At 35.5% G+C, this 26991-nt stretch overlaps 2 protein-coding genes across 2 annotated transcripts in view; both read left to right on the top strand.

Moving 5' to 3' along the window:
• LOC140920427 (uncharacterized) overlaps nt 1-4523 on the top strand; it is an 8098-nt gene extending 3575 nt beyond the window's left edge. The window contains exons 8-10 of the mRNA XM_073368701.1: nt 103-494; nt 757-989; nt 4382-4523. Coding sequence (XP_073224802.1) covers nt 103-494; nt 757-989; nt 4382-4523 — 767 coding nt within the window. The remainder of the gene's footprint in view (nt 1-102; nt 495-756; nt 990-4381) is intronic.
• A 1324-nt stretch (nt 4524-5847) lies between these two features.
• Nucleotides 5848-6666, top strand: LOC101504243 (low affinity sulfate transporter 3-like). Its single transcript, XM_027330471.2, has 3 exons — nt 5848-5987; nt 6155-6441; nt 6526-6666. The coding sequence occupies exons 1-3, from the start codon at nt 5867-5869 to the stop codon at nt 6538-6540; spliced, it is 423 nt and encodes a 140-aa protein (XP_027186272.1). The 5' UTR covers nt 5848-5866; the 3' UTR covers nt 6541-6666.
• The last annotated feature ends 20325 nt before the right edge of the window (nt 6667-26991 follow it).

Raw genomic sequence — 26991 nt, 5'->3', positions numbered from 1 at the left:
GATAGTATTTGGGTTATTGTGGATAGATTAACTAAATCTGCTCACTTTATTCCGATAAACATAACTTATTCTATGGAACGGTTAGCTGAAATATACATAAAGGAAATTGTGAAGTTGCATGGAATCCCATCAAGTATAGTCTCAGACAGAGAGACCCTAGGTTTACCTCTAACTTTTGGCAAGGTTTACAAAGTGCTTTAGGTGCGAACCTTAGGATGAGTTCAACCTACCACCCACAAACAGATGGTCAAACTGAGCGAACCAATCAATCCCTAGAAGACTTGTTGAGAGCTTGTGTGTTGGAACAAAATGGAAGTTGGGATAGCTTTTTGCCATTTATAGAGTTTACCTATAACAATGGTTTCCACTCTAGCATTGGAATGACCCCTTTTGAGACGTTGTATGGGAGAAGATGTAGGACCCCTCTGTGTTGGTTTGAGACGGGTGATAACCTTGTGTTAGGACCTGAGATTGTTCAACAAACTACTGATAAAGTATAAGTGATTCAGGAAAATATAAGAGCATCTCAAAGTCAGCAAAAGAGTTACCATGATAAAAGAAAGAAAAACCTCGAATTTCAAGAAGGTGATCATGTATTTCTGAGAGTTACTCCAACAACTGGGGTTGGTTGGGCATTAAAAATGCGAAAGCTTACCCCTCGGTTTATAGGACCTTACCAAATTCTTAAATGTGTCGGTAACGTAGCATATCAGATCGCATTGCCTCCGTCTCTTTCTAATCTTCAGTGTCTTTCAGGTGTCTCAACTTCGCAAGTACATTTTCGATCCCTCGCACGTGATTGAGTCAGACAAGGTCCAAATAAAAGAGAATCTAACTTTTGAGACCTTACTGCTATGGATTGAGGACCAAAAGACCAAAGAATTAAGGGGTAAGACGATTTCATTGGTTAAGGTTGTCTGGGGAGGTGCTACTAGTGAAAGTGCTACGTGGGAGGTCGGAAGCCAGATGTGCGATTCTTATCCTGAACTGTTTCCGTCAAGTAAATTTCGAGGACGAAATTTTCTTCAACAGAGGGAGAAATGTAACACCCTAATTTCTCATTACCCTATTTTAAATAGTATAATGATACAATACTATTTTAACTATATGTGTTCTAATTTCTTTAGGTGTGTCTGTGTGTTTGCCTTATAATAATTGTTATTATTATTATAATAATAATAACCTAGGCTATTATGTAGTATATATATATATATATAGCCTTCCAACCAAGCCGAATTCCAATCAGAGATTATCGCATAAGGGAGCCGCCTTCCAATTTCATCTGATTCCAATTTTCATTTCCAATTCCAATTTCCAATCCCAATTCCAATTCTAATACCAAACCACATAAGGTATGTTATTCCTTCTCTCCTTTTTCTGAGTTCGGGCAGGTAAGAAATTATTATAATAACAATATATATATATCCTTGCAAATTTAGACAACAAAAAAAAATGAAGGATTTATAAAATAATTTTAGGCCAAAAATTATCTATTCAAGGAGGATCTCGTTTTAAATGTTTCAAAAGGAAATTATAGACTTTTTAGGAAATATTATGGTTGACTCCTAATTTTACGAATTCTATGTAGTCAGATGTTTGTGGCATTTCCTTCTCTTCCTTTCATAAAATATTTTCATATTTCATGCCGTCGTTCTTACTCTTACGCCTTTTGTATCCTCCGCAGCTTATTATGTGATTATGTGTTAAAATTGTCCTCTTATGTCTCTTCTAGTTCATGTGTTAATTCTTATAATTTTTATTTTTATACAAAATTATAGTAATATTGTATATGTGTTCCTTTTATTTTTAATTGTTGTATTTTAATAATAGCTCTGATATGACTGAAATACATTAATACTGAGCAGGTATCCGACAATACTTTTACCTCTAAAATACTTCAATTTATTTTAGTTATAATTAAAGGTTGCCACAATATTGATCAATTTAAGTAAAATTTAAGTAATATTAGTTTTGCTACAGAGGACATATTGCTTACCTACTTTTAACATTAGACTATAGATATACGCCATAATTATTTAAATATGAGATTCTATCTTATTTTAATTAAAATTAGAAATTGTTTTAGGTTAGTATACTAATTCGTATATTTTGATGATATTAAATATATTTATGGGTTGTAGTAAAAATAGTAAACAATTTATTTATTTATTTATTTATTTTATTATTTATTTATTCATTTACTTATTTATTTATTTTATTATTTATTAATACATTTACTTATTTGTTTATTCATTATTTATTTTATTATTTATTCATTTACTTATTTATTTATTTTATTATTTATTTATTCATTTACTTATTTATTATTTTATTATTTATTTATTTATTTACTTAATTATTGATTATTTATTTTATTATTTATTCATCCATTTATTTATTTATTATATTATTTATTTATTCATTTACTTATTTAGTTGTTTATTTTATTATTTATTTATTTATTCATTATTTATTTTATTATTTATTTATTCATTTACTTATTTATTTATTTATTTTATTAATTATTTATCCATTTATTTATTTATTATTTATTATATTATTTATTTATTCATTTAATTATTTAGTTATTTATTTTATTATTTAATTATTCATTTACTTATTTATTTATTTATTTATTTTATTAATTATTTATCCATTTATTTATTTATTTATTCATTTACTTATTTAGTTATTTATTTTATTATTTATTCATTTACCTATTTATTTATTTATTATTTATTTTGTTATTTATTTATTCATTTATTTATAGTAAGTAATTTATTTGTATTTGGTGGTTGTGTGGCTATAATTCTCCCGCGGACTATTAGAGACGACGACCGACAAAGAGACGACTCGTTAGCAGATCAGATTCATTGGACGAAATCTTCAGTCGAGGTAACAGGTGAGATGAGGTTCGATTTTATGAGTATAAAATAACGTGAGACGAACGTTAATACTGAAATTCCCAGATTTTCATTCGGAGCTTACTATGTACTGTTGAGCCCTATTGAGTAATAATAATTAATTAATAATATATGAATGGAAATAGTGAGGACTAAAATATAATTTAGAAACCTATAGAATTGTTGTGAATTAATTTATATTAAGATTGCGTGTTATTTGATTTTATGAATTTATACTAATTGTTATTGGATGAATGAATGTACTTGAGTGTTCTTATTACTTGATTGAAATTGTGATTTTTCTTGAATGTGCCACTTAAATGATTCCTTACCATGTGATTGATGAAATTGAATTGTGTATTGTGAGTAGTGTAAACCGAATAGTGGGATTTTATTGTGATTAAATGATATACATATATAATGATGAATGTTGTGAAGTCAAACTGAAACTTATTGAGTTGTGATTTTGGAGTTAGAACTATTTTGTCATCATATAGGGAAGGTTTGACAAACCTAGTGATTCAAGGAAGTACAATTGAATGAGCCTGATCGTGGAGGGCTACAGTCGAACTGTAAGGTAAGACTGATAGACCTTGGGGGTACCTCTAGTGGGGAATTCCTAAGTGGAGTAGTGGGTTATTCACTAAGTTCGGGAGATACCGTGCAACACAAGAGTACCCCGACCGTCGCGTATATGTGTGTCAGGTTGAGTTGAGGGGATCTATGAGGACTTGGTCATTCATGAATTGTCCGTCCACTCCTTTAGTGGCATAGTATCAAGCCTCCTAACCAAGTAATTCAGAGTAGAATGGTACCAAATGATGAAGTATAGAGTATAGGACATGCATAACATTTCATCATTGTGATTGTCTTATTGTGAATGAATTTGATAAACCATTTCATACACTTGACTGCTTTTGAGGTTGTGATAATTTGATTGCTTGGGTGTTCTCCTCGTGTAATTTATATTGTTACATAATTTTGATACTCACCCCTCGTTGTTTGTGTTTGGCGTTTGCGATGGACGCAAACGAATTGTAAGTTGCAGGTGATGACTAGTACCATCAAAGAGGCGGAAGCCATCCTGTCTTGGAGACCCTTTTTAAATGCATTGTGTTGATGTTATTTTGAGCATTTTTTATTTTATTTTGGGAATTCCCGCTCTGATAGTGACATCGTGTTGGGACTACATTTGCACTTAATTTAACACATGAGTATGTGTACTTCAAAAAAGATTTTGTTGTCTGATATTATGATTTCAAGTTGTTAAGTTTGATGGAACCTTTTAATTTATTTGACATGTTTTTGATTATGTGATACTTTTTACCTATAAAAAAAATGTTTGAAAGTTTATATTTATTTATTTGTTCGAAATAATTTCATTGTTTAGAAAATAGAGAAATAAAAATAATTTTTTTTTTTTGGGTTTAGCGTGTCACATTATGTTTTTTTTTTGTTCTTTTTGTTTTTAATTGCAGATTGATGGGTGTAGATGGCAGATGTACAGGTGCAAGAGTAAAACAGTCTGTAAAGCCCAACACAGGGGAGTCCAGTTTGAAGCAGAAATCGGGGTGTAATGAACAATTCGCATGTGTAGAAAAGAAAAAGTCCAACCAGTAATAGCCCAAATTAGTATGCAGAAGTAGAAAATAGGAATGTAAACAGTAGTCTGATCCAAAATTCATTTTTTTAGTATTTCTAGAAACCCTTAATAAATAAATAGTTTATTTTACTTTCCTAGAAACTTTTCTCAAAAATACTCATTTTAACATAATATAAGCTATCCTTAACATCGATAAATATAATTTTAACCAAAATAATCACATAAAAATAATCACATTGATATATGATTACTACTATAACATCTTTCAAAATAATCACATAAAAATACATCATCTTTATAGAATAGCCGAAATGATAAAATAAATAAATATAACATCAACAATTTATATTACTTAATAATTAAAAATAAATATGTGCAACTATATAAAAATAAAGAAAATTAATATTAAAATTAATAATATATCAAGATAATTATTTGTAAAATAAATAATTAAAATAAAATATATTTATAAATAATTAAATATAATTATGTGTGCGTTTAACATGAGTCAAACATACCAGAAAATATCACATTAACTGCAAACACACATATACATGTAGAGTCGCCTAAAATCTTATTCTTTAAAATATTTACACTAGAATACTATTATTTATAGAAAAATATATAAAATAATAACATATAATAGTTGTTATTTATATCACTTATTTAGTCAAATATATACAAAATTAGCGTATCATAGAAAGCTCCAATATAACAAAAGTTAGTCACAAGATTTATCTACATGTATTCTAAAATAGTTTTAAAACCAAATTAATTATCTAAAATCCTATTTCATTAAGAAAATATTTATTATAAAATTTGAGTTGTTACATAAAGTGTGTATTTGAAATATGTCCCGCCTCATCTAACATATAATTCAACGAAATATGTCATAACTCAACCACGTAAAACAATTTAATTATTAAATTGTTTTACGTGGTTGAGTTATGACATATTTCGTTGAATTATATGTTAGATGAGGCGGGACATATTTCAAATACACACTTTATGTAACAACTCAAATTTTATAATAAATATTTTCTTAATGAAAGTGTTGTCGTCTCACCCTTAGTGTCGCAGTTTAGGTTTTATTGCATTTCATTTGTGTATTTGTTTGGACAAAATGTGAGTTCGAATTTACGGAATAAACTCAAATTGTTAATGTTATTATTGTTGAGTCTTGATTGTTAATTTCAATCGTGCGATTCTTGATTTTTTAATTTAGGATTATAATGTAAGCCAATGTTATTACTATTTCTTCCTGATCTGATTTTGTTATTACTGCAATGTTCATTCTGGTTTCAAAATGTTTTAATCTTCTTAATGGATATGGGTGCTAATTTGGGTATTATAGGAAGCAATGGCTGTTGGTAGATCATTTGCTTCAATTAAGGGATACCATCTTGATGGGAACAAAGAAATGTTAGCAATGGGTTGTATGAACATTGCAGGATCTTTCACTTCATGTTATGTTGTAACTGGTCAGTGTGTTACTTCTTTTTTTCAATTATTTAAGTTGCACAAGTGTGGAAAAAAATGAAAGAAAACTAACATGAGACAAAAAATGATGGTTTCTCATATTGCAGTTGATTCAAAAAAAGAATATATTGTTTTTATAGTAATTGATTTAATTTCTTAACAATTGCAGGTTCATTTTCAAGGACTGCAGTAAATTTCAGTGCAAGAAGTCAATCATCAATATCAAATATTGTGATGGCAGTAACAGTGATTCTGTGCTTGGAGTTGTTTACAAGACTCTTATATTATACACCTATGGCTATACTTGCTTCTATAATCCTTTCTGCATTTCCAAGATTAATTGACATAAGAGAAGCTTGTTACATTTGGAAGGTTGACAAAGTTGACTTTCTTGCTTGCATTGGTGCTTTCTTTGGTGTCTTGTTTGTATCGGCAGAAACTGGTCTTATTGTTGCAGTAAGTTCTTCACAACTTTTCTTAATACTTGTGCTATTTTAACATACAAATTAAGCTTGGACTTGGTGACTTTGTTTTCTACAGTGTTCTTGTTGGTAGAGCTGCAATGTATGATCTCATGACTGTCTATGCTTGTTACCTTGCAATTATATCTGGACTTGGTTGCACTCTCATTTTGTTGTCGGTATGCCGTCATGCTCTGCCTGCTCTCCCGATTTCGATCGCGTTGGGTGTGCTTTTCTATTTCCTGACTAGATTGTTAATGGAACCTTTTATTGTTGGCACTGCCACTAATTTGATGATGTTTTGATTCTTTTAAACTGACATTGACAATGAATTTTATGATTAGAGGCTAGGTTTTAGATATGTATGTACTAGTGCTTTTGTTGACAAGGAATTTGTGCATGGAGTGAAGAGATAGTGTGCCATGAGTCATGTCTCTTTTGTAGTAACAATACTTGTTCACATCATATTTTATTTTTTGAGATCACTCATCAGTCATCAGACTACAAGTTTGAAATGTAATCTCTTCCATGCCCATTGCTGCAGAACATGTAAATTTAAAAGTTAAATTGAATATTACTACTATTTATATTTGTCCAAAAGTTTTCCTTGGCTTTTTAACAAGCATGAGTTGTGTGGAGAAAATTAGTGGTGGCTAAGTATTTGTTGAGTGTATCACTTCTACAAGTATATTTTCAGATTTCTCATATAAATCTAATATTCAATCTTTCTCTAATTCTTGTGTTTACAATATTGGATTATGCCCTGTTATAGCACATAATAATTGGACATTATCCCATTTTGAGATTAACACATCTCTCCCAACCCGAAAACAATTCAGAAAACTGCTTCATGTATTTTCTGTATTGTTAATTGGTAATTTGAACTGAGGGTTGTGCTGCTGGGTGATGTGGGTTTATGTATCATATGTACGTTTGGATGTGCATGAATAGAGTGGTCTGCATATTAATGCTTATACTTTCCTGCATAGAACACCACATCAGAAGTGTATGCAATGTTGCAGGCATGTATAATTTCCTATCTATTAGTCCTTTGTGGTCATGAACAAAAACTTATTTTACAATGATATGATTGATATAACTGTAATTGTTGTGTTGCCTCTTTTCTAGTACAGAATGGTTTGCTTTGGTGAGAATAACCTTTTTAATATAATTATACACTACATCCTTTATCTTTTAATATAATTTTTTCCCTTTTGACGAAAAGTGGTTGTCCTTATCGGTTAGTTGAATTCCAAGTGCTATATATGGTTTACTACTTTTTTCCTTGGTAGGGGGCTAATATTTGGATCTATTCCTCGTAAGTATTGAATCAGAACGAAATGACGGTCTAGTAATATGAACTAAATCAACTTTTTAGGTCCTAAAGCTATATGTATTGTTTGGGTTTGAAAGTTTCTTAGAATTTTCTTTATTGTTAAATGCTAGCATTAAGTTTCGTTATCGCTAAAAAAAATAGGTAGATTAAGTTTCTGGTGGTGTGATTTAGGTCAGATTTGTTGGGAAATTGGTTATAGTCTTACGGAACTCACTGGGATTTTGGATAACATCTAGAAGTAGGTAATGGGATGGTCTTCTATTGTTTGTAACTCTGAAGTATATCTTAAAGAAATTGCACTTTTATATCAGATAACCATTGACATATCATTTCACATTTTGTTGTTTAGAGCAAATCTTTGTCCAGTCCAATGGAACAGGAACACTTTTTTCTGTCTTCGTTCTCCTTTGGTAAAATGTGAAATTCATATTTTTTTATTAATCCAAAGGTTGATAAGATAAAATATGATAAAGATTTTGGATTTGAGGCATTTGGATCTGATATGATGATATGATTGAGTTGATACTCTTTCTCGTTTACAATTTTTTTATTAGTTATACTCTCATTCCCTTTATTTAGTGGTTTATTTATTGTTTTTTCTTCATACTAGTAGTAGTTTTTATATGTGTGAATATAAATGTGACTATAGTCAGAACTTCAAAGGGAAAAATTTGTTGCAACTGCATACATCTTCAAAGTCATGTCTTGTTGCAGTTTGTTTGAATTATATATCTGTAATTCTGTTGGATGATTCAAGTGGTGAGAGACAATGTTTATATTTGTTGTGATTTGGATTTCTTTGCATTTAAGTTTTATAAATGATTCAAGTGGTGAGTGACAATATTTATATTTGTTGATTTTTCAATGTTGACCACTAGCGTCAGCCTAACTGACGCTACCTTTTATTTTGAATAAAGCTACCTTTTATTTTGAAAGTAGCGTCTGAAATGCCGACGCTACCTATTTTCTTCATTTATTGACTGTAGCGTCAGCCATCCGACGCAACCATTTTATTGGCTGATATGGCAACGGGCATATGTAGTGTCGGATGTTTTATATTTTGTTGATAGTGTCGGCTTAGAGAAGGGCCGACCGACGCTATACTAGCGTCGAATGGCATTTGGCTGATGTTATGTATTAGCTTCGACCATTTTAGCCAAGGCCCGACACCGACGCTAAATCATCTCAGCTTTTAGGCTATTAGCGTCGGCCGAAAGGCCGACGCTAAATATAGTTTTTCTAGTAATGATTATGATGATTCCATTTTATTCACAAGATTGCAAACATTGATGACAACCAAGTTAGATCGATGCAAATTACTAAACATGTCGGATTTTAAAGATGTCAATATGTACCAATTTAATCAACAAAAATGAGAAGCATTGCATAATTATGCCTTACTGAAAAACAAACACAATAAAAAAAAAAAGCACAATGGTAAACAATATTAGTCAATAAAATACAATGAAAAGTTTTATATTCAAAAATAACAAAATCGTAGATTGAGTAAGGGTAAACAAAAAAGTCATAAATCCTCTAGGGGTTACAAACAACAAACTAGACTTCTTAACAATCATAAATCTATTTCTTGATTATTGTCATCAAAATTATCATTAAAAGTTGTAGTTTCATGATCATCATCTATATCCATTCATGCCAATTGTATATGCATGGTCTCATTAGAAAAAAAATAGTCCAAATTTTGATATAAGGCCTTCTTTAGTATAGTGATTGTTAATTAATATGGTTGTTTAGTGGAATATAAGAATATTATAGTACAATTAAAGTGAGATTTACTTATGAAATTGTGATAGATATGAATGAAATACAATTGTAAAAAATAGGAATGAAATATCGATTTAGAAGATATTTCCTATAAAGATTATTTGAAGGAATGTCTGAAGTGAAAGCGTAAACAAGATATAGTTTTTACAAACTTACTTACAAACCAAACATAAGATTAATTTACCAATTTTGTATGAAATTCAAGTTATATATTCTAAGTCTAAATAATTTTAATTGATAACACAGTTGTAGATGATAGAGTGCAATATTTGTTTATTTTTTCTTTATTTCATGTCACTAATCCTTTAATGATAATTGTTTTACTTTTCAACCGTATTCTTTGATGCTCTTAATTGATTTTTTTTTTAAAATTTAGAAACATATATGGATTAGTTATGTTTTTATTATTGATGTAAACTACAGTTCATATCGGAATTTAGCAAGTTAATTAAAAGTATAATATTATTGATTAATTTGAATAACTGATATTTATTGATATTTTGTGATGAAATTTATCAAAAGAATTATAAAAATAAATTTATTTATGGTATAGGATGAAGTGATGTCATATATAGAATATTATATATTCACTAATATAATAGATAAACTAAAAGGATAAAAAATAGAAGAGACAAAAGTAAAAAATACTCAAATATAATAAAAAGAAAACTTTTTTATTAACAAAACAAGAGAATACATGAGATAGGTCTACGGCACAAAGGGCATGTGTTTGACCTATTGAGCCATCTCATAATACAATTTTCGTGATAAATGTGTGAACTAGGCAAACGAATAGCTTTCGATCCAAAGATAAACTCCTCAAGACATATGGAACATGTTAGAGCCTCAGTATATAGTTTCTTCATCAATTCTAATTCTTTCAAGATTTTGAATTGAGCATCTTCGAGTAACTTCGTCGACGTTTGTTATTCTTCTCGTCGGAATTTGATTATTTTGATTGATGTTATTTTCTTGAATAACGTAGTGACCATCTTGACCATAAATTTGTATGACATCTTGAGTTTTCATTCTACTATGAACCTCATTGATATGGTTGTTGTTGCTTTTTACAAAGAATAAAGTGATCATCTTCGATACACATATGTGAGAAAATGATGTTTCTATTATGAGTGCGAAAAAGAATAGCAGGAATCATTTCGTATACACCATTGGTAATAGGATAAAACAATTCAACCGTAACTCTTCAATTTTCTCCCAATACAACAAATCTTCTATAATGTTGTTGTGGTTCCATTTCTCCAAATTAAAGTTTATTTCTTTTGTTTTGCACTGAAAATAATTAAGAAAAAAATCAAATAAAGTAAGCAGGAAGTCGTACTGCAAGAACCACAGCGGACACCGGTAGGATTGGCGAAAGAGTCTTGCAACAGTCTCTAAGTATAAAATATTATTCTATTTTTATTCCCAACATGCAGAAGTAAAAAACCAGAAGATATATAAAATAAAATATTAAAAGTAATGAGAAAAAATGTCAAATTAGAGAAAGAGGGTTTCATTTCACAGGAAAAAAAAGTTAAAAAGAAAAGAAAACTATGATTGTGATTGAAAAACAAACCTTAGAAAGAGAAGAGATCAAGAGAATGAATCAACACAAGCAGCGTTGACACGGAGGATGGCAGTGAAGGCGGAAGAGAGTGTGAGAAGAGCTTAACAAAGAAGATCAATAAGGACAGCTTTCGATTGATCTCAAAAGGACAGCTTGCAGAAGAAGAATAGGAATTAATGCAACACTAAAGAGTAACTGCTCTAATTTATAGCTGATCTTGGTTTTTCAACGGTAACTACATCAATTAAATTGAAGAACCCTTGTATCACAAGTAATAAAAGAAGAGCAAGGGAAATACGCGCTCTCTCGCGGGAATCAATTTCAACGGTAATAAAATCTTTTTATTGTTAGAGTAAATCTTTTTATTTTTAGAGTAAATCTTTTGTATTTATAATTTAGATTTTTATGTTTCATTCTATCTGTTTATAATTTAGATTTAACTTTTTTTAATTTGTTCCAAAAATCATACGTTATTTTCCTTCATTTGTCTTTTGGTAATTTTTCTTATTCTTGAATCTCTATTTCCCTTGCAACTTGAACATGTTGTTATTTCCCTTGCTTCCATTTTTGTTGTGCTCAAATGTGATGTTGCAAGAACAAAAACTCTATGGGGTTTTGGGAAGTACTGATACTGTAACACCCCGTTTTTCAAAGCGAGGGTATATTTTTTTTTTTTTCTAAAGTAATTAAAAACGAACAAGGAAATAAATCAGGAAATGCTTTTGGATAAATAATTGAGTCATTATAATTTACAAGCAGCGGAAAAGTTTCTCCAATTACGAATCCAAAACATTTCTACATAAACATCAAATGGTACATGGAACCCATTCAAAGATGATATAAAACTGATAATATTTGTATAAGTACAGTTTTCCAAAACTAAAATACTCCAAACCAAAAAGAAGGACCCCTAGTCCCTATACATCATCCTAATCTGATCATCCTACCAAAAACTATACACCCTGAGTAATCTCCACGCGCCCCGTGAGATCCTCCTAACACAACCGCAGTCAAGCATTCCCATCTCCATCCCTGTCCGTAGGGTACGAACCAGTAGGGCCGTCCTGACTCTCATCTGAGGGCAAAGCCCAGATTTCCACAATAGTGTAAAGGGTCACCAACCAGAAAATAACAGATAACACATAGCAATTAAGTTTTTGAATGCTCAAAACAACTTTTTAACTAAGCATGCATCTTAACAGGATTTTCAATGTGCGAAAAGTTCATACATTACATTGCCAATGAAAATGAAGGTAAAATGCAGTTCTCGATCTCCTAATTAACACATGATAAAACAAAACATGGATAGATTCATGAGCAATTAATCATACAACTAAAAATGAGGATTTTCACTGAGCCAATCGATTGGGCAATCGATTGGGGTGAAGATTTTTAATGAAAACAGAATCCTGGGCTGAATTCAATCGATTGGTAAATCGATTGATTGGTTCCTGAGCCCCTGGTTTCGAGCCAATCGATTTCCTAATCGATTTGGTGAGGGATTCTTAATGAAAACAGAATCCTGGGCTGAATTCAATCGATTGGTAAATCGATTGATTGGTTCCTGAGCCCCTGACTTAAGGCCTAATCGATTGGGCAATCGATTTCTTAACTGATTCCTTTGAAAATTGATTTCGAAATCGATTGGCTAATCGATTTTGTTCATTTGGCCAAGCCCCTGTCTTCCATCCAATCGATTGGGAAATCGATTTCCCTGATCAGTTTTCCAAAAATTCATGAATTAACCTAAGTCATTCCTAATCAAGTCCACAACCTAACACTTAGCAATTCCTACGCGATTACTACGACACACAAAGGTTCGATAACCATCATACTCACACACAATACACAACACATAGCACTTAACACCTTCATCTCAGTTATCACGATAAATCAAAATTCGAATCACTCAATCATAAACTCAAATCAAACATGACTCGCGTGCCAGGCACCCTAATGCAATGCGTATATGCCAAAATGCATGGACTCGGAATTCCAAACCAAAACCCTCCTCGAAGGGCCGTAAATCATAATTGTACCGCCTATCGCAGGCCAAAGTACCAATTACCGAGGTGCCACCTATCACGGGTCAGCACGATTTACTAAAATGCGTAAATCATAAACGTACCACCTATCACGGGTCAGTACAGTTTACCGAGGTGTCACCTATCACGGGTCAACACGATTTACTAAAAGAAAAAGCGGGAATCGTAAATGTACCACCTATCACGGGTCAGTACAGTTACCATGGTGTCACCTATCACGGGTCAACACGATTTACTAAAATATAAATCGCAAACGTACAACCTATCACGGGTCCGTACAGTTTACCAAGGTGCCACCTATCACGGGTCAGCACAATTCACCAAAAATGTAAATCGTAAATGTACCACCTATCACGGGTCAGTACAGTTACCATGGTGTCACCTATCACGGGTCAACACGATTTACTAAAAGAAAAAGCGGGAATCGTAAACGTACCGCCTATCACAGACCAGTACTGTTTACCTAGGTGCCACCTATCACGGGTCAGCACAATCCACCAAAAATGTAAATCGTAAATGTACCACCTATCACGGGTCAGTACAGTTACCATGGTGTCACCTATCACGGGTCAACACGATTTACTAAAATGTAAATCGCAAACGTACAACCTATCACGGGTCCGTACAGTTTACCAAGGTGTCACCTATCACGGGTCGACACAATTTACCAAATGAAATGCATGAGCATACACAGACTCCATTCACAACAATCGTTAAGCAAATGCAGATATTAAAAGATTCCCCATTTTTAATACCCATTTAACTTAAACGACTTTCAAACAACATTAATTAAATAAGTCATTAAGAGATTCCCCGTTCTTAATACCGATTTAACTTAATGATTTTCAAAACAAAACGTTAAGCAAACAGTCATATTAAGAGATTCCCCATTCTTAATACTCATTTACCGAAACGACTTTCAAACAACATTAATTAAATAAGTCATTAAGAGATTCCCCGTTCTTAATACCGATTTAACTTAATGATTTTCAAAACAAAACGTTAAGCAAACAGTCATATTAAGAGATTCCCCATTCTTAATACTCATTTACCGAAACGATTTTCAAAAACGATAGTTAAGTAACCGAGACATTAAGAGATTCCCCATTCTCAACGCCCAGTTAACTTAAACATTTTCCTCAAATACACATTAAGTAAACCGAGGTATTAAAAGATTCCCCATTTTTAATACTCGTTTAACTCTAATGGTTTTCAAATTCCACAGAAACAAATTCAAACATACTTTCACATTCAAACCATAATTCACAACAACCACACCAATTAACAAACATCAAGTTTCATTTACCCATAATCATACACAATGACATTCAAATTCATTTACCACGAAACATTCATCACTATAAACAAAACCTAACTCTAAGGTTTTTACCCATAACGCACTAGTTTCGTTTTTCCCCAAATCGATACATTTAACCCTAACAAATTCCTTCCCACACAACTACAGATAAGTCCCTAATGCAAGCTAGAAGTTTGGAAGGAGCCCTTACCTCAACGTTAGCTTTAACGCGCGTTTCCGGTACCACGAGTAATTCCGGTAAAATCTCCGCTCGCAACGCCGCTTCCAAATTAGTTCACTAGCACCGTAGCATGGTGGTGAGCAACTTTCCCTTCTGTCTCTTCGAGAAATGAGGTTCGGATCTAGAAGAAACGGAGGGGTTTGTGTTTGGATCTCAAAACCGTTTTTCTTCGTTTTCGAATCAAAGAGGAAGAGTGGAGTTGCGAAAACCTTGATCTAACTCTCACCCAACCTTGGGTCACTAGCTTTGAAGAAAGGAAGCAACGAAAACGAAGAATGGAGAAAGGATGGATTTTTGGTTAAAGCTCACGTGAGTGCAGAGGAAGAAGATGGAAAATTCAATTTTCCCTCCTTTCTATTTCTTTCCTTTGCTTTTCCTTTCTTCCTTTTTCCTTCCTTCCTTTATATACTATTTTCTTTTCCTTTTCCTTCCTTCTAGTTTTCCTTTCTTTTTCCCTCCAAGCAAACATATATAAAAAATAAATATAACTTAACAAATATCTCAAAATCTAGATATTTATTAAATTACCGTTTCACCCGAAACGCCTTAAATTCTCCAGTAATTGGGTTCCAGATCACCTTGACCAACGAAACATCTTTGGTCCTCAACCGCTTAGTCTTCCTGTCATCAATTCTCACGGGTGGTACTTCGAACGACAGGTTATCCTTTAGCTGGATTGCGTCTGGTTCGATCACGTGTGACGGATCTGTGAGATATTTCCTCAACTGTGACACATGAAACACGTCATGAATATTGGACAGTATCGGAGGTAATGCAATCCGATAAGCAACCGGCCCAATTCGTGCAGAAATCTGATATGGTCCAATGAATTTCGGAGTCAACTTCTTCGATTTCAAGGCCCTACCTACTCCAGTAGTAGGTGTGACTCGCAGAAATACATGGTCACCCTGTTCGAATTCCAAAAGTCTGCGACGCTTGTCCGCGTAACTCTTCTGACGATCTTGTGAAGTCTTCATTTTCTCCTTGATCTTCCTTACTTTAGCTGTGGTCTGTTGCACCATCTCTGGTCCGACAATCATATTCTCACCGTCTTTATACCAACACAAGGGCGTCTGACACTTGCGTCCGTATAAAGCTTCATATGGTGCCATTCCAATACTTGCGTGGAAACTATTGTTGTAAGTGAACTCAATCAACGGAAGTACATCATCCCAACTTCCTCTATCATCTAAAACACATGCTCTCAACAGATCTTCCAAGGACTGATTTGTCCTTTCAGTCTGTCCGTCCGTTTGTGGATGGTAAGCTGAACTCAATCGTAGCTTCGTTCCCAACGCTTCGTGCAATGCTCCCCAAAAATGCGATGTGAACTTCGGATCACGGTCTGATACAATGCTCGATGGTACCCCGTGTAACCTCACAATTTCAGCAATGTAGATCTCCGTTAGCTGATCTACCTTATAGGTGGTCCTTACCGGCAAAAAGTGAGCAGATTTAGTTAGTCGATCCACTATCACCCATATGGAATCATTCTTTCTCCTTGTCTTTGGTAATCCGGTTATAAAATCCATGGAAATGCTGTCCCACTTCCATTCAGGTATATCTAAAGGTTGCAACATTCCAGCAGGTCGCTGATGTTCCACCTTCGCTTTCTGACAAGTTAGACAAGTGGATACATATTCCGCCACATGTTTCTTCATTCCTGGCCACCAATAATTCTGCCTCAAATCCTGATACATCTTTGTTGCCCCAGGATGAATACTCAGCTTACTCTTATGCGCCTCTTCTAAAATCGTTTTCCGCATATCTGTAATGGCTGGTACACAAATCCTACCATTACACCGCAAAACATTATCTGCCCCAATCTTGAACTCATTCGTCTTCCCTTGCACTATTAGATTCCTCTTCTCTTGAATTAAGACGTCATCCTGAGAATTCGCAATGTCTTCAAGTAATCCACTCGAGATCTTAATCATTCCGAATTTCAAAATTCCCGGTGCAAACTCTACGTTCAAGTGCAAGTCTCTAAAAGCTCCCCACAACTCTTGTTGTCTAGCCATAATCAGTGAAGACACCGATACACTTCTTCTGCTCAACGCATCAACCACTACATTGGCCTTCCCAGGGTGGTACTGCAGTGTGAAATCAAAATCCTTGAGAGTCTCCATCCATCGTCTCTGGCGCATGTTCAACTCCTTCTGATCAAACAAATATTTCAAGCTTTTATGGTCGCTGAACACGGTGAACGTGCACCCATATAAATAATGCCTCCAGATCTTTAATGCAAAAACAACCGCGGCAAGCTCCAAATCATGAGTAGGATAGTTCCTTTCGTGAATCTTCAATTGTCTCGAGGCATAAGCCACAGCTTTCTTGTGTTGCATCAGAACACATCCTAACCCTTGGTGAGATGCATCACAATAAACTTCATAGGGTTCTTCTGATTGCGGTAATACCAATACAGGTGAGGTCGTCAATTTTCTCTTTAGTAACTGGAAGTTTTCTTCACACTTCTCCGTCCATGCGAACGGTTGATCTTTTCTGGTAAGTTGTGTCAGTGGAGCCACAATCTTAGCAAAACCCTCGATAACCCTCCTGTAGTACCCTGCCAGTCCTACAAAACTCCGTATGTCAGTGACAGTCTGAGGCTGTTTCCAAGCAAGAACCGCCTCAATCTTAGCCGGATCTACAGCGATTCCTTCCTTGGTTATCACATGTCCCAAGAAATTCACTTTCTCTAGCCAAAATTCACACTTCGACAGATTGGCATACAATCGCTTCTCGCGTAAAATCTCAAGAACTTGTCGCAAATGTTCTCCATGCTCTTCTTCAGTCCTTGAATAAATCAATATATCATCAATGAATACCACCACGAATTTATCAAGGAACGAATTAAAGATCCTGTTCATGTAGTCCATGAAAATTGCCGGTGCATTGGTAACTCCAAACGGCATAACCAGGTATTCATAATGTCCGTAGCGGGTTCTGAAAGCTGTTTTCTGAATGTCTCCTTCCCTTACTCGGATCTGATGGTAACCCGACTTCAAGTCAATCTTCGAAAATATCGCGGCCCCTCTCAATTGATCCATCAAATCATCGATTCGTGGCAAAGGATAACGATTCTTAATAGTTGCCTTGTTAAGCTGTCTATAATCCACACATAGGCGCGAGCTTCCGTCCTTCTTCTTAACTAGCAAAACTGGAGCTCCCCATGGTGATACACTTGGTCTGATGAATTTCTTCTCCAACAAGTCTTCAATTTGGCCTTTGAGCTCATTTAATTCCAATGGCGACATTCGATAAGGTGCCATTGAAATGGGTCCCGTTCCTGGGTGCAAATCAATGAAGAATTCCACTTCTCTTACCGGTGGCAATCCTGGAATTTCCGTTGGAAATACATCCCGATACTCGTTGACAAGTATCACATCTTCTATTTCCACATTTATCTTTGCCTCTACATTTGCTAGAGACAAAAACTCATGAGTCCCTTCACTTAGCGACACTCGGAGTTTGTTAGCAGCTAAATACTTAACAACTCCTGGTTCGGGGAAAAGAACCAATTTACGAGCACAATCCAAAATCACATAATGATAAGACATCCAATCCATACCGAGGATGACCTCGAGTGATTGTAGCGGTAAACAAATTAGATTAACCAAGAAATCCTTATTCTGTATAGTCATTCGACAATGTAAACATGCAGAATTTACGGTTAAGGTCTTAGCAGGTGTGGAAACAACCAAATCAAAAGGTAAAGCAGACACAGATAACTTCAAGCGATTCACACAGTCCATAGCAATGAAGGAATGGGTTGCCCCCGAATCAAAGAGTGCAGTTAGAGTGTTACCTGCAATCTCACAATCACGCTGAATCAGATTACCAGATGGATTTCCCTCTTCAGCATTCACACAATAAATGCGTCCTCTAGCAGTAGGACGGGTAGCCCTAGCTACATTCACCACTGGTTCCACCTTTGGAGCCGTGCAATCCCTTGCCATGTGCCCCGACTTCCGACAATTGTGACAGATGGGGATGTTAGTGGTACAAGCACTAGCATAGTGTCCTTCTCCCCCACATCGGAAACATCGAAGCACTTGCCCCATTTGCCTTCCGAAATTCTGGTTCCCCGGGCGACTCTGCCCACCGTTGTTATTCTGGGGTCGATTATAAGGTTTAGCAACTTGCTTCCCCTTGTTCTGATAATTCGCCCGACTAGGGCCTCCCGAATTAAAATTCCCTACTCGGCTAGCCCTCTTGTTCTTCATATCTTCCACTTCTCTACATTTCTCCACCAGCGCTTGGAAACGTTGAATTCCCAAGGGTAAGACGGAATCTTGAATCTCATACTTCAATCCGTCTTGGAAACGATGACACATGAATGGTTCATCAATTTCTTCACGGAAGAACCTGAAATGCCTCGATAGTGATTCAAATTTAGCAGCATACTCGCCCACAGTCAGGCTCCCCTGGTGAAGTTTCAGAAAGTCGTCACCCAACTTAGTCCTGGTACTCATCGGAAAGTATTTGTCTAAAAACTTTCTTTTGAACGATTCCCAGTTCACCTCCTCGTGGGCTGCTCCCATCAACAACCTTGCACTCCTCCACCAGTATTCAGCATCCCCTAGCAACATATACGTGGCATAGCTGACCTTCACTCCAGCCTGGCAGTTAATCATATCAAAGATTTTCTCCACTTCTTGGATCCATTGATCCGCCTTCTCTGAACCCTCATCCCCCTTGAACTTAGGAGGATTGTAACGACGGAAGTCTTCCAACCCTCTTGATTCTGCAGCACGGATCTCTCTTCCCCTCTTTTCAAGATCCCGTTGAGTCTGGGCAGCGGTCTGTGCAGCGACAGAAGCAGCCATGTTGTTCATAGCCTCCGCCATTTGGTCATTCCTAGCGTTGGCTCTCGGAGCGTCATTCCTTCTGGGCGGCATGGTTTCCTATAAGAACCATCATCAAGTAGAGTTTTAACACTACTTCAAATAATTCTAAACTAACGTCCGACTAACAACACACAATTAAATTGGACTTGACAACTCAAGTCACCTAAACCGACACATGATCAGATAACAACTCCTAACTTATAGGTCGACCTACAATCTATAACCAAGGTTCCACAGCTCCCAAAGAAAACTAAACCTATGCTCTGATACCACAATGTAACACCCCGTTTTTCAAAGCGAGGGTATATTTTTTTTTTCTAAAAGTAATTAAGACGAACAAAGAAATAAATCAGGAAATGCTTTTGGATAAATAATTGAGTCATTATAATTTACAAACAGCGGAAAAGTTTCTCCAATTACAAATCCAAAACATTTCTACATAAACATCAAATGGTACATGGAACCCATTCAAAGATGATATAAAACTGATAATATTTGTATAAGTACAGTTTTCCAAAACTAAAATACTCCAAACCAAAAAGAAGGACCCCTAGTCCCTATACATCATCCTAATCTGATCATCCTACCAAAAACTATACACCCTGAGTAATCTCCACGCGCCCCGTGAGATCCTCCTAACACAACCGCAGTCAAGCATTCCCATCTCCATCCCTGTCCGTAGGGTACGAACCAGTAGGGCCGTCCTGACTCTCATCTGAGGGCAAAGCCCAGATTTCCACAATAGTGTAAAGGGTCACCAACCAGAAAATAACAGTTAACACATAGCAATTAAGTTTTTGAATGCTCAAAACAACTTTTTAACTAAGCATGCACCTTAACAGGATTTTCAATATGCGAAAAGTTCATACAGTACATTGCCAATGAAAATGAAGGTAAAATGCAGTTCTCGATCTCCTAATTAACACATAATAAAACAAGACATGGATAGATTCATGAGCAATTAATCATACAACTAAAAATGAGGATTTTCACTGAGCCAATCGATTGGGCAATCGATTGGGGTGAAGATTTTTAATGAAAACAGAATCCTGGGCTGAATTCAATCGATTGGTAAATCGATTGATTGGTTCCTGAGCCCCTGGTCTCGAGCCAATCGATTTCCTAATCGATTTGGTGAGGGATTCTTAATGAAAACAGAATCCTGGGCTGAATTCAATCGATTGGTAAATCGATTGATTGGTTCCTGAGCCCCTGACTTAAGGCCTAATCGATTGGGCAATCGATTTCTTAACTGATTCCTTTGAAAATTGATTTCGAAATCGATTGGCTAATCGATTTTGTTCATTTGGCCAAGCCCCTGTCTTCCATCCAATCGATTGGGAAATCGATTTCCCTGATCAGTTTTCCAAAAATTCATGAATTAACCTAAGTCATTCCTAATCAAGTCCACAACCTAACACTTAGCAATTCCTACGCGATTACTACGACACACAAAGGTTCGATAACCATCATACTCACACACAATACACAACACATAGCACTTAACACCTTCATCTCAGTTATCACGATAAATCAAAATTCGAATCACTCAATCATAAACTCAAATCAAACATGACTCGCGTGCCAGGCACCCTAATGCAATGCGTATATGCCAAAATGCATGGACTCGGAATTCCAAACCAAAACCCTCCTCGAAGGGCCGTAAATCATAATTGTACCGCCTATCGCAGGCCAAAGTACCAATTACCGAGGTGCCACCTATCACGGGTCAGCACGATTTACTAAAATGCGTAAATCATAAACGTACCACCTATCACGGGTCAGTACAGTTTACCGAGGTGTCACCTATCACGGGTCAACACGATTTACTAAAAGAAAAAGCGGAAATCGTAAATGTACCACCTATCACGGGTCAGTACAGTTACCATGGTGTCACCTATCACGGGTCAACACGATTTACTAAAATATAAATCGCAAACGTACAACCTATCACGGGTCCGTACAGTTTACCAAGGTGCCACCTATCACGGGTCAGCACAATTCACCAAAAATGTAAATCGTAAATGTACCACCTATCACGGGTCAGTACAGTTACCATGGTGTCACCTATCACGGGTCAACACGATTTACTAAAAGAAAAAGCGGGAATCGTAAACGTACCGCCTATCACAGACCAGTACTGTTTACCTAGGTGCCACCTATCACGGGTCAGCACAATCCACCAAAAATGTAAATCGTAAATGTACCACCTATCACGGGTCAGTACAGTTACCATGGTGTCACCTATCACGGGTCAACACGATTTACTAAAATGTAAATCGCAAACGTACAACCTATCACGGGTCCGTACAGTTTACCAAGGTGTCACCTATCACGGGTCGACACAATTTACCAAATGAAATGCATGAGCATACACAGACTCCATTCACAACAATCGTTAAGCAAATGCAGATATTAAAAGATTCCCCATTTTTAATACCCATTTAACTTAAACGACTTTCAAACGGTAAATTTTCCGCTCGCAACGCCGCTTCCAAATTAGTGCACTAGCACCGTAGCACGGAGGTGGGCAACTTTCCCTTCTATCTCTTCGAGGAATGAGGTTTGGATCAAGGAGAAACGGAGGGGTTTGTGTTTGGATCTCAAAACCGTTTTTCTTCGTTTTCGAATCAAAGAGGAAGAGTGGAGTTACGAAAACCTTGGTCTACACCCGACCTTGGGTCACTAGCTTTGAAGAAAAGGAAGCAACGAAAACGAGAAATGGAGAAGGATGGAATTTTGGGTTTCACGGTTGGTTGTCTGAGGAAGGAGATGGAAAATTTGGGATTTTCCTTCCTTTCTATTTCTTTCCTTTGTTTTTCCTTTCTTCCTTTTTCCTTCCTTCCTTTATATACTATTTTCTTTTCCTTTTCCTTCCTTCTAGTTTTCCTTTCTTTTTCCCTCCAAGCAAACATATATATATATAAATATAACTTAACAAATATCTCAAAATCTAGATATTTATTAAATTACCGTTTTACCCGAAACGCCTTAAATTAACCGTAAAGTATTTACCGCAGTTAAATTCAATTTATTTATCGACGAGAAATTCTAATTGGCATCGAAATATCTTTTTGATTATAAAACTCCAAAATATTATTAACTTTGGCTTAAAAAAACCTCCGAGCCAAAATCCAAAATATCCCAAAAATACATAAAAGGGTACTTTAAAATTATGGGTCTTACAGATACCAATTGAAGGAACTAACGTAAACTTTTCTTAGGAGCATTGTGATCGGAACAAATAATATATATATATATATATATATATAAATCTTTTTTTCCCACATCTCAAATTTTGTTCCCTTCCATGTAACTAACTCTAGTCTCATTTCATAACTTTTTATTTTTATTATTCCCTGATAGTTAAGTACCTCTAATTGATCCAATCCGGATTATTTCTGCAGAATTCCTATATAATGTTTGAGGGAATATCAAAATTTAAATCTCTTGTGAACGATGTAAAAGATATGATAGTGAAAAGTTAGTTGTACGGCGAGTCAGTGGTGTTATTATGACTCTGTTGATGGCGGTGACGAAAACGAAAAACAACATTTTCTTGATCAATTTCTTTTAAATTCTGAGTTTCCTCAACTGTTTTTCCTAGAACGTTTGATACCAACATTTTCTTGATCAATTTCATTCTGATTTTCTATTTTCATGAAGTGTTGCTTTGAAAAATTGGACAAACTAGTGGAGCATTAGTAATACAAGTGTCAGTGTTGAACTTCAATGGTACATAATGTGAATCAGGAAATAAATAATAATTTATAATTATATTTATCAGTTTTCCTAAAATTAGTTAGACAAATCAGGATTTGATTTGATCCTCTTAATTTGTAATTATTAGATATAAATATTGTACCGATTATTTATACCGAAAAATATCAAAGCAAAAAGGGCATCAAACCCTATTTTCTAACATGGTATCAGCAGGTTCGATCAAACCTGTGAGATTCTAGTTTATCGTGGGGTTTATTCAGCGACACACCACTAAGTCGCTCTCGAAATCTCGCACTCGTCTTTGCTGCTCTTGGTTCTTGTTTGTCTCCCAGTCCCTCTAGCGTATCCTCATCGTCGTTGTTCATAGATCCTTGTCCGACTATTGGTTTCGTGTGTTACTCGCCGCTGCGGTTGAGATCGTGATTCTTAATTCGTTTTTGGGTTGTCCTTGCTTGAGCGTGTTACTCGTTGCTGCTGCTTGGTCGATTGTCATCGTGAGCGTCTTACTCATTTCTGCGTTGCTGCTCCTGCTCTATTTTTGTGTTGCTGCTCCTGCTCTGTTTCTGTACTGCTGCTCCTGCTCTGTTTCTGTACTGCTGCTCCTGCTCTGTTTCTGTATTGCTGCCCTGTTTCTCTGCTGTTGCTTGTTTACGGAGCTTTTGCAATTTCGTCTGGATCTATTTTTTAATTAATTTTTTTTGCACATCACCTAAAAAAAAATCATTATTTTTTTGACGTACAATAGCATGACTTCTGAAAAAGAAAGAGACAACTTTTGTGTCCGTTTTACTAGCAATAATTACGCTGCTTGGGAATTTCAATTCAAAATGTATGTTAAAGGAAAAAGATTATGGAGTCACCTTGATGGGGTTTCGAAGGCACCGATAGAGAAAACTGCCTTAGATGCGTGGGAAATCAAAGATGCTCAGATTATTTCTTGGATTCTCAATACTATTGATCCTCATATGATCAATAATTTGCGCTCTTTTTCAACTGCTCAAGAAATGTGGAACTATTTGAAGCGTATCTACAACCAAGACAATACGGCCAAACGTTTTCATTTGGAGCTAGAGTTAGCCAACTACAAACAAGGTAATTTGTCAATTCAAGAATATTATTCTGAATTTTTGAATTTATGGACAGAACACTATGCTATTCTATTTGCTGCGGTTCCCAAGACTTCTCTCGCGGATGTCCAAGTTGTGTACGACACTAGCAAGCGGGATCAATTTCTCATGAAACTTCGTCCAGAATTTGAGGTTGTTAGAGGTGCTTTGCTGACCAGAAATCCTGTTCCTTCCTTGGATACATGTGTTGGTGAACTTCTCCGAGAGGAACAACGTCTCTTAACTCAAGGAACCATGTCTCATGATGTTGTCACTTCTGAACCTGTTGCATATGCTGCTCAAAGCCGAGGTAAAGGTCGTGATATGCGACAAGTCCAATGTTTCTCGTGTAAATAGTTTGGACATGTCGCTCGTAGTTGTAATATGAAATTTTGTAATTATTGCAAGAAGCAAGATCATATTATCTCTGATTGTCCCACGCGCCCTCCACGACCAACACAACATTCTTTGCAGGGATTCCATGCCACTAAGAGCTCTGCAATTGGTCCTTCCATTCCTAGTGCCTCTAATGGTGGTGCTCTACAGCCCATGATTCAACAACAAATGGTACTTTCTGCCCTTTCAGCCTTGGGAATTCAGGGTAAGTCTTCTAATGTTTCGAATCCATGGTTTCTTGATTCGGGTGCATCCAATCACATGACGGGTTCTTCTAAATTCTTGCACAATTTACATTCTTATCATGGTAATCAGAAAATTCAAATTGCTGATGGTAATACTATTTCTATCACTAATGTTGGTGATATCAACTCTGATTTTCGGGATGTGCTTGTATCACCTGGACTTGCTTCCAATTTATTGTCTGTTGGACAATTGGTGGACAACAATTGTAATGTTAATTTTTCTCGTGATGGTTGTCTTGTGCAGGAGCAGGTGTCGGGGAAGGTGATCGCGAAGGGGCCTAAAGTGGGAAGATTGTTTCCACTTCAATTTATTTTCAATCATTTATCTCTTGCTTGTAATAGTGTTTTGAATTCTTATGAGGATTGACATAGAAAATTGGGTCATCCAAACTCTAATGTGTTGTCTCATTTAGTTAAAACTGGTTTATTGGGAAATAAAAATGTTGTTTCTAATGCCTCTGTGCCATGTTCTGTTTGCAAATTGGCTAAAAGTAAAACACTTCCTTTTCCGTCTAGTGCTCATCGTGCTTCCACGTGTTTTGAGATGATTCATAGTGATGTATGGGGACTGTCTCCTGTAACTTCTCATGCTCACTATAAATATTTTGTCACATTTATTGATGATTACAGTCGTTTTACTTGGATATATTTTCTTCGGTTCAAAAATCGTCTTCCTTCTACAGTTATTGATCTTGACTCCCCTTTTTTTCGTCTTTTTAAAATTCAGCCTGATTATAGTGATTTACATACTTTTGGATGTGTGTGTTTTGTTCACCTACCTCCATTTGAAAGACATAAACTTGGAGCGCAATCTGCTCAATGCGCATTTATGGGGTATAGTAACTCTCATAAGGGTTTTGTGTGTTATGATGTTTCTAACCAGCGCTTTCGCATTTCTAGGAACGTAACATTTTTTGATAATCAATTTATGTTTCACTGTCTTTCTCATACCATGAATGATATTTCTATTCTTCCCAATTTTTCTACTATGCCTCAATCTATAGAACGTTTTAAACCAGGAAATGTATATGTTAGAAAACACAAACAACAGGTTATAACCCCCCTTCTCGACCCTGGTCCACCACCTGATCCTGTTGCGGTTGCACCATGACGTTCTAGCAGAGCGTCTCACGCACCCGATAGATATTGACCATACATGTATAATTCCTCACATGCTTCTTTGTATGCATCTCTCTAGCATATCTATTCCTACTTGTTACTCACAGGCTGTTAAAGATGTGCGCTGGATAAAAGCAATGAATGAGGAACTTCAGGCTCTTCAAGAGAATTTCACATGGGATATTGTCTCTTGTCCTCCTCATATCAAACCCATAGGCTGTAAATGGGTGTATTCTATTAAATTGAATTCTGATGGGTCCTTGAATCGGTACAAGGCTCGATTGGTTGCCTTAGGAAACAAACAGGAATATGGAATTGATTATGATGAGACATTTGCACCGGTAGCCAAAATGACAACTGTTCGCACTGTACTCTCTATAGCTGCTTCTAATGGGTGGACTCTTTATCAAATGGATGTGAAGAATGCATTTCTTCACGGTGATCTCACTGAAGATATTTATATGACTCCTCCTCAAGGTCTATTTTCTTCATCTCATGGTGTATGCAAGCTCAAACGCTCTTTATATGGTTTGAAACAAGCACCTAGAGCATGGTATGAGAAATTTCGTTCCACTTTACTTGGTTTCTCCTTCATTCAGAGTCAACATGACTCCTCTTTATTTATTCATCGCACATCTACAAGCATTGTTCTACTCCTCCTTTATGTTGATGATATGGTTATTACTGGATCTGACCAGGCATCTATCCAAGAACTTAAACATCAATTGCAAACTGCATTTCATATGAAAGGTCTTGAAAACTTGCAGTATTTCATTGGCATTGAGGTTCATTCTACCTCAAAGGGTATATTTCTTCATCAACATAAGTATGCGAC

This window comes from Cicer arietinum, chromosome 5 (assembly GCF_000331145.2).
Source record: "Cicer arietinum cultivar CDC Frontier isolate Library 1 chromosome 5, Cicar.CDCFrontier_v2.0, whole genome shotgun sequence".
Taxonomy (NCBI): Eukaryota; Viridiplantae; Streptophyta; class Magnoliopsida; order Fabales; family Fabaceae; genus Cicer; species Cicer arietinum.
Note: the sequence above shows the minus strand (reverse complement) of the source record. Positions and strands in the feature narration are given on the sequence as shown.

What these genes read in the sequence shown, in the direction of transcription:
- LOC101504243 (XM_027330471.2), top strand. Translation starts at nt 5,867, where the DNA reads ATGGCTGTTGGTAGATCATTTGCTTCAATTAAGGGATACCATCTTGAT. An exon ending in TTCATGTTATGTTGTAACTG is followed by an intron (nt 5,988 to 6,154) that starts GTCAGTGTGTTA and finishes TAACAATTGCAG; the next exon opens with GTTCATTTTCAAGGACTGCA.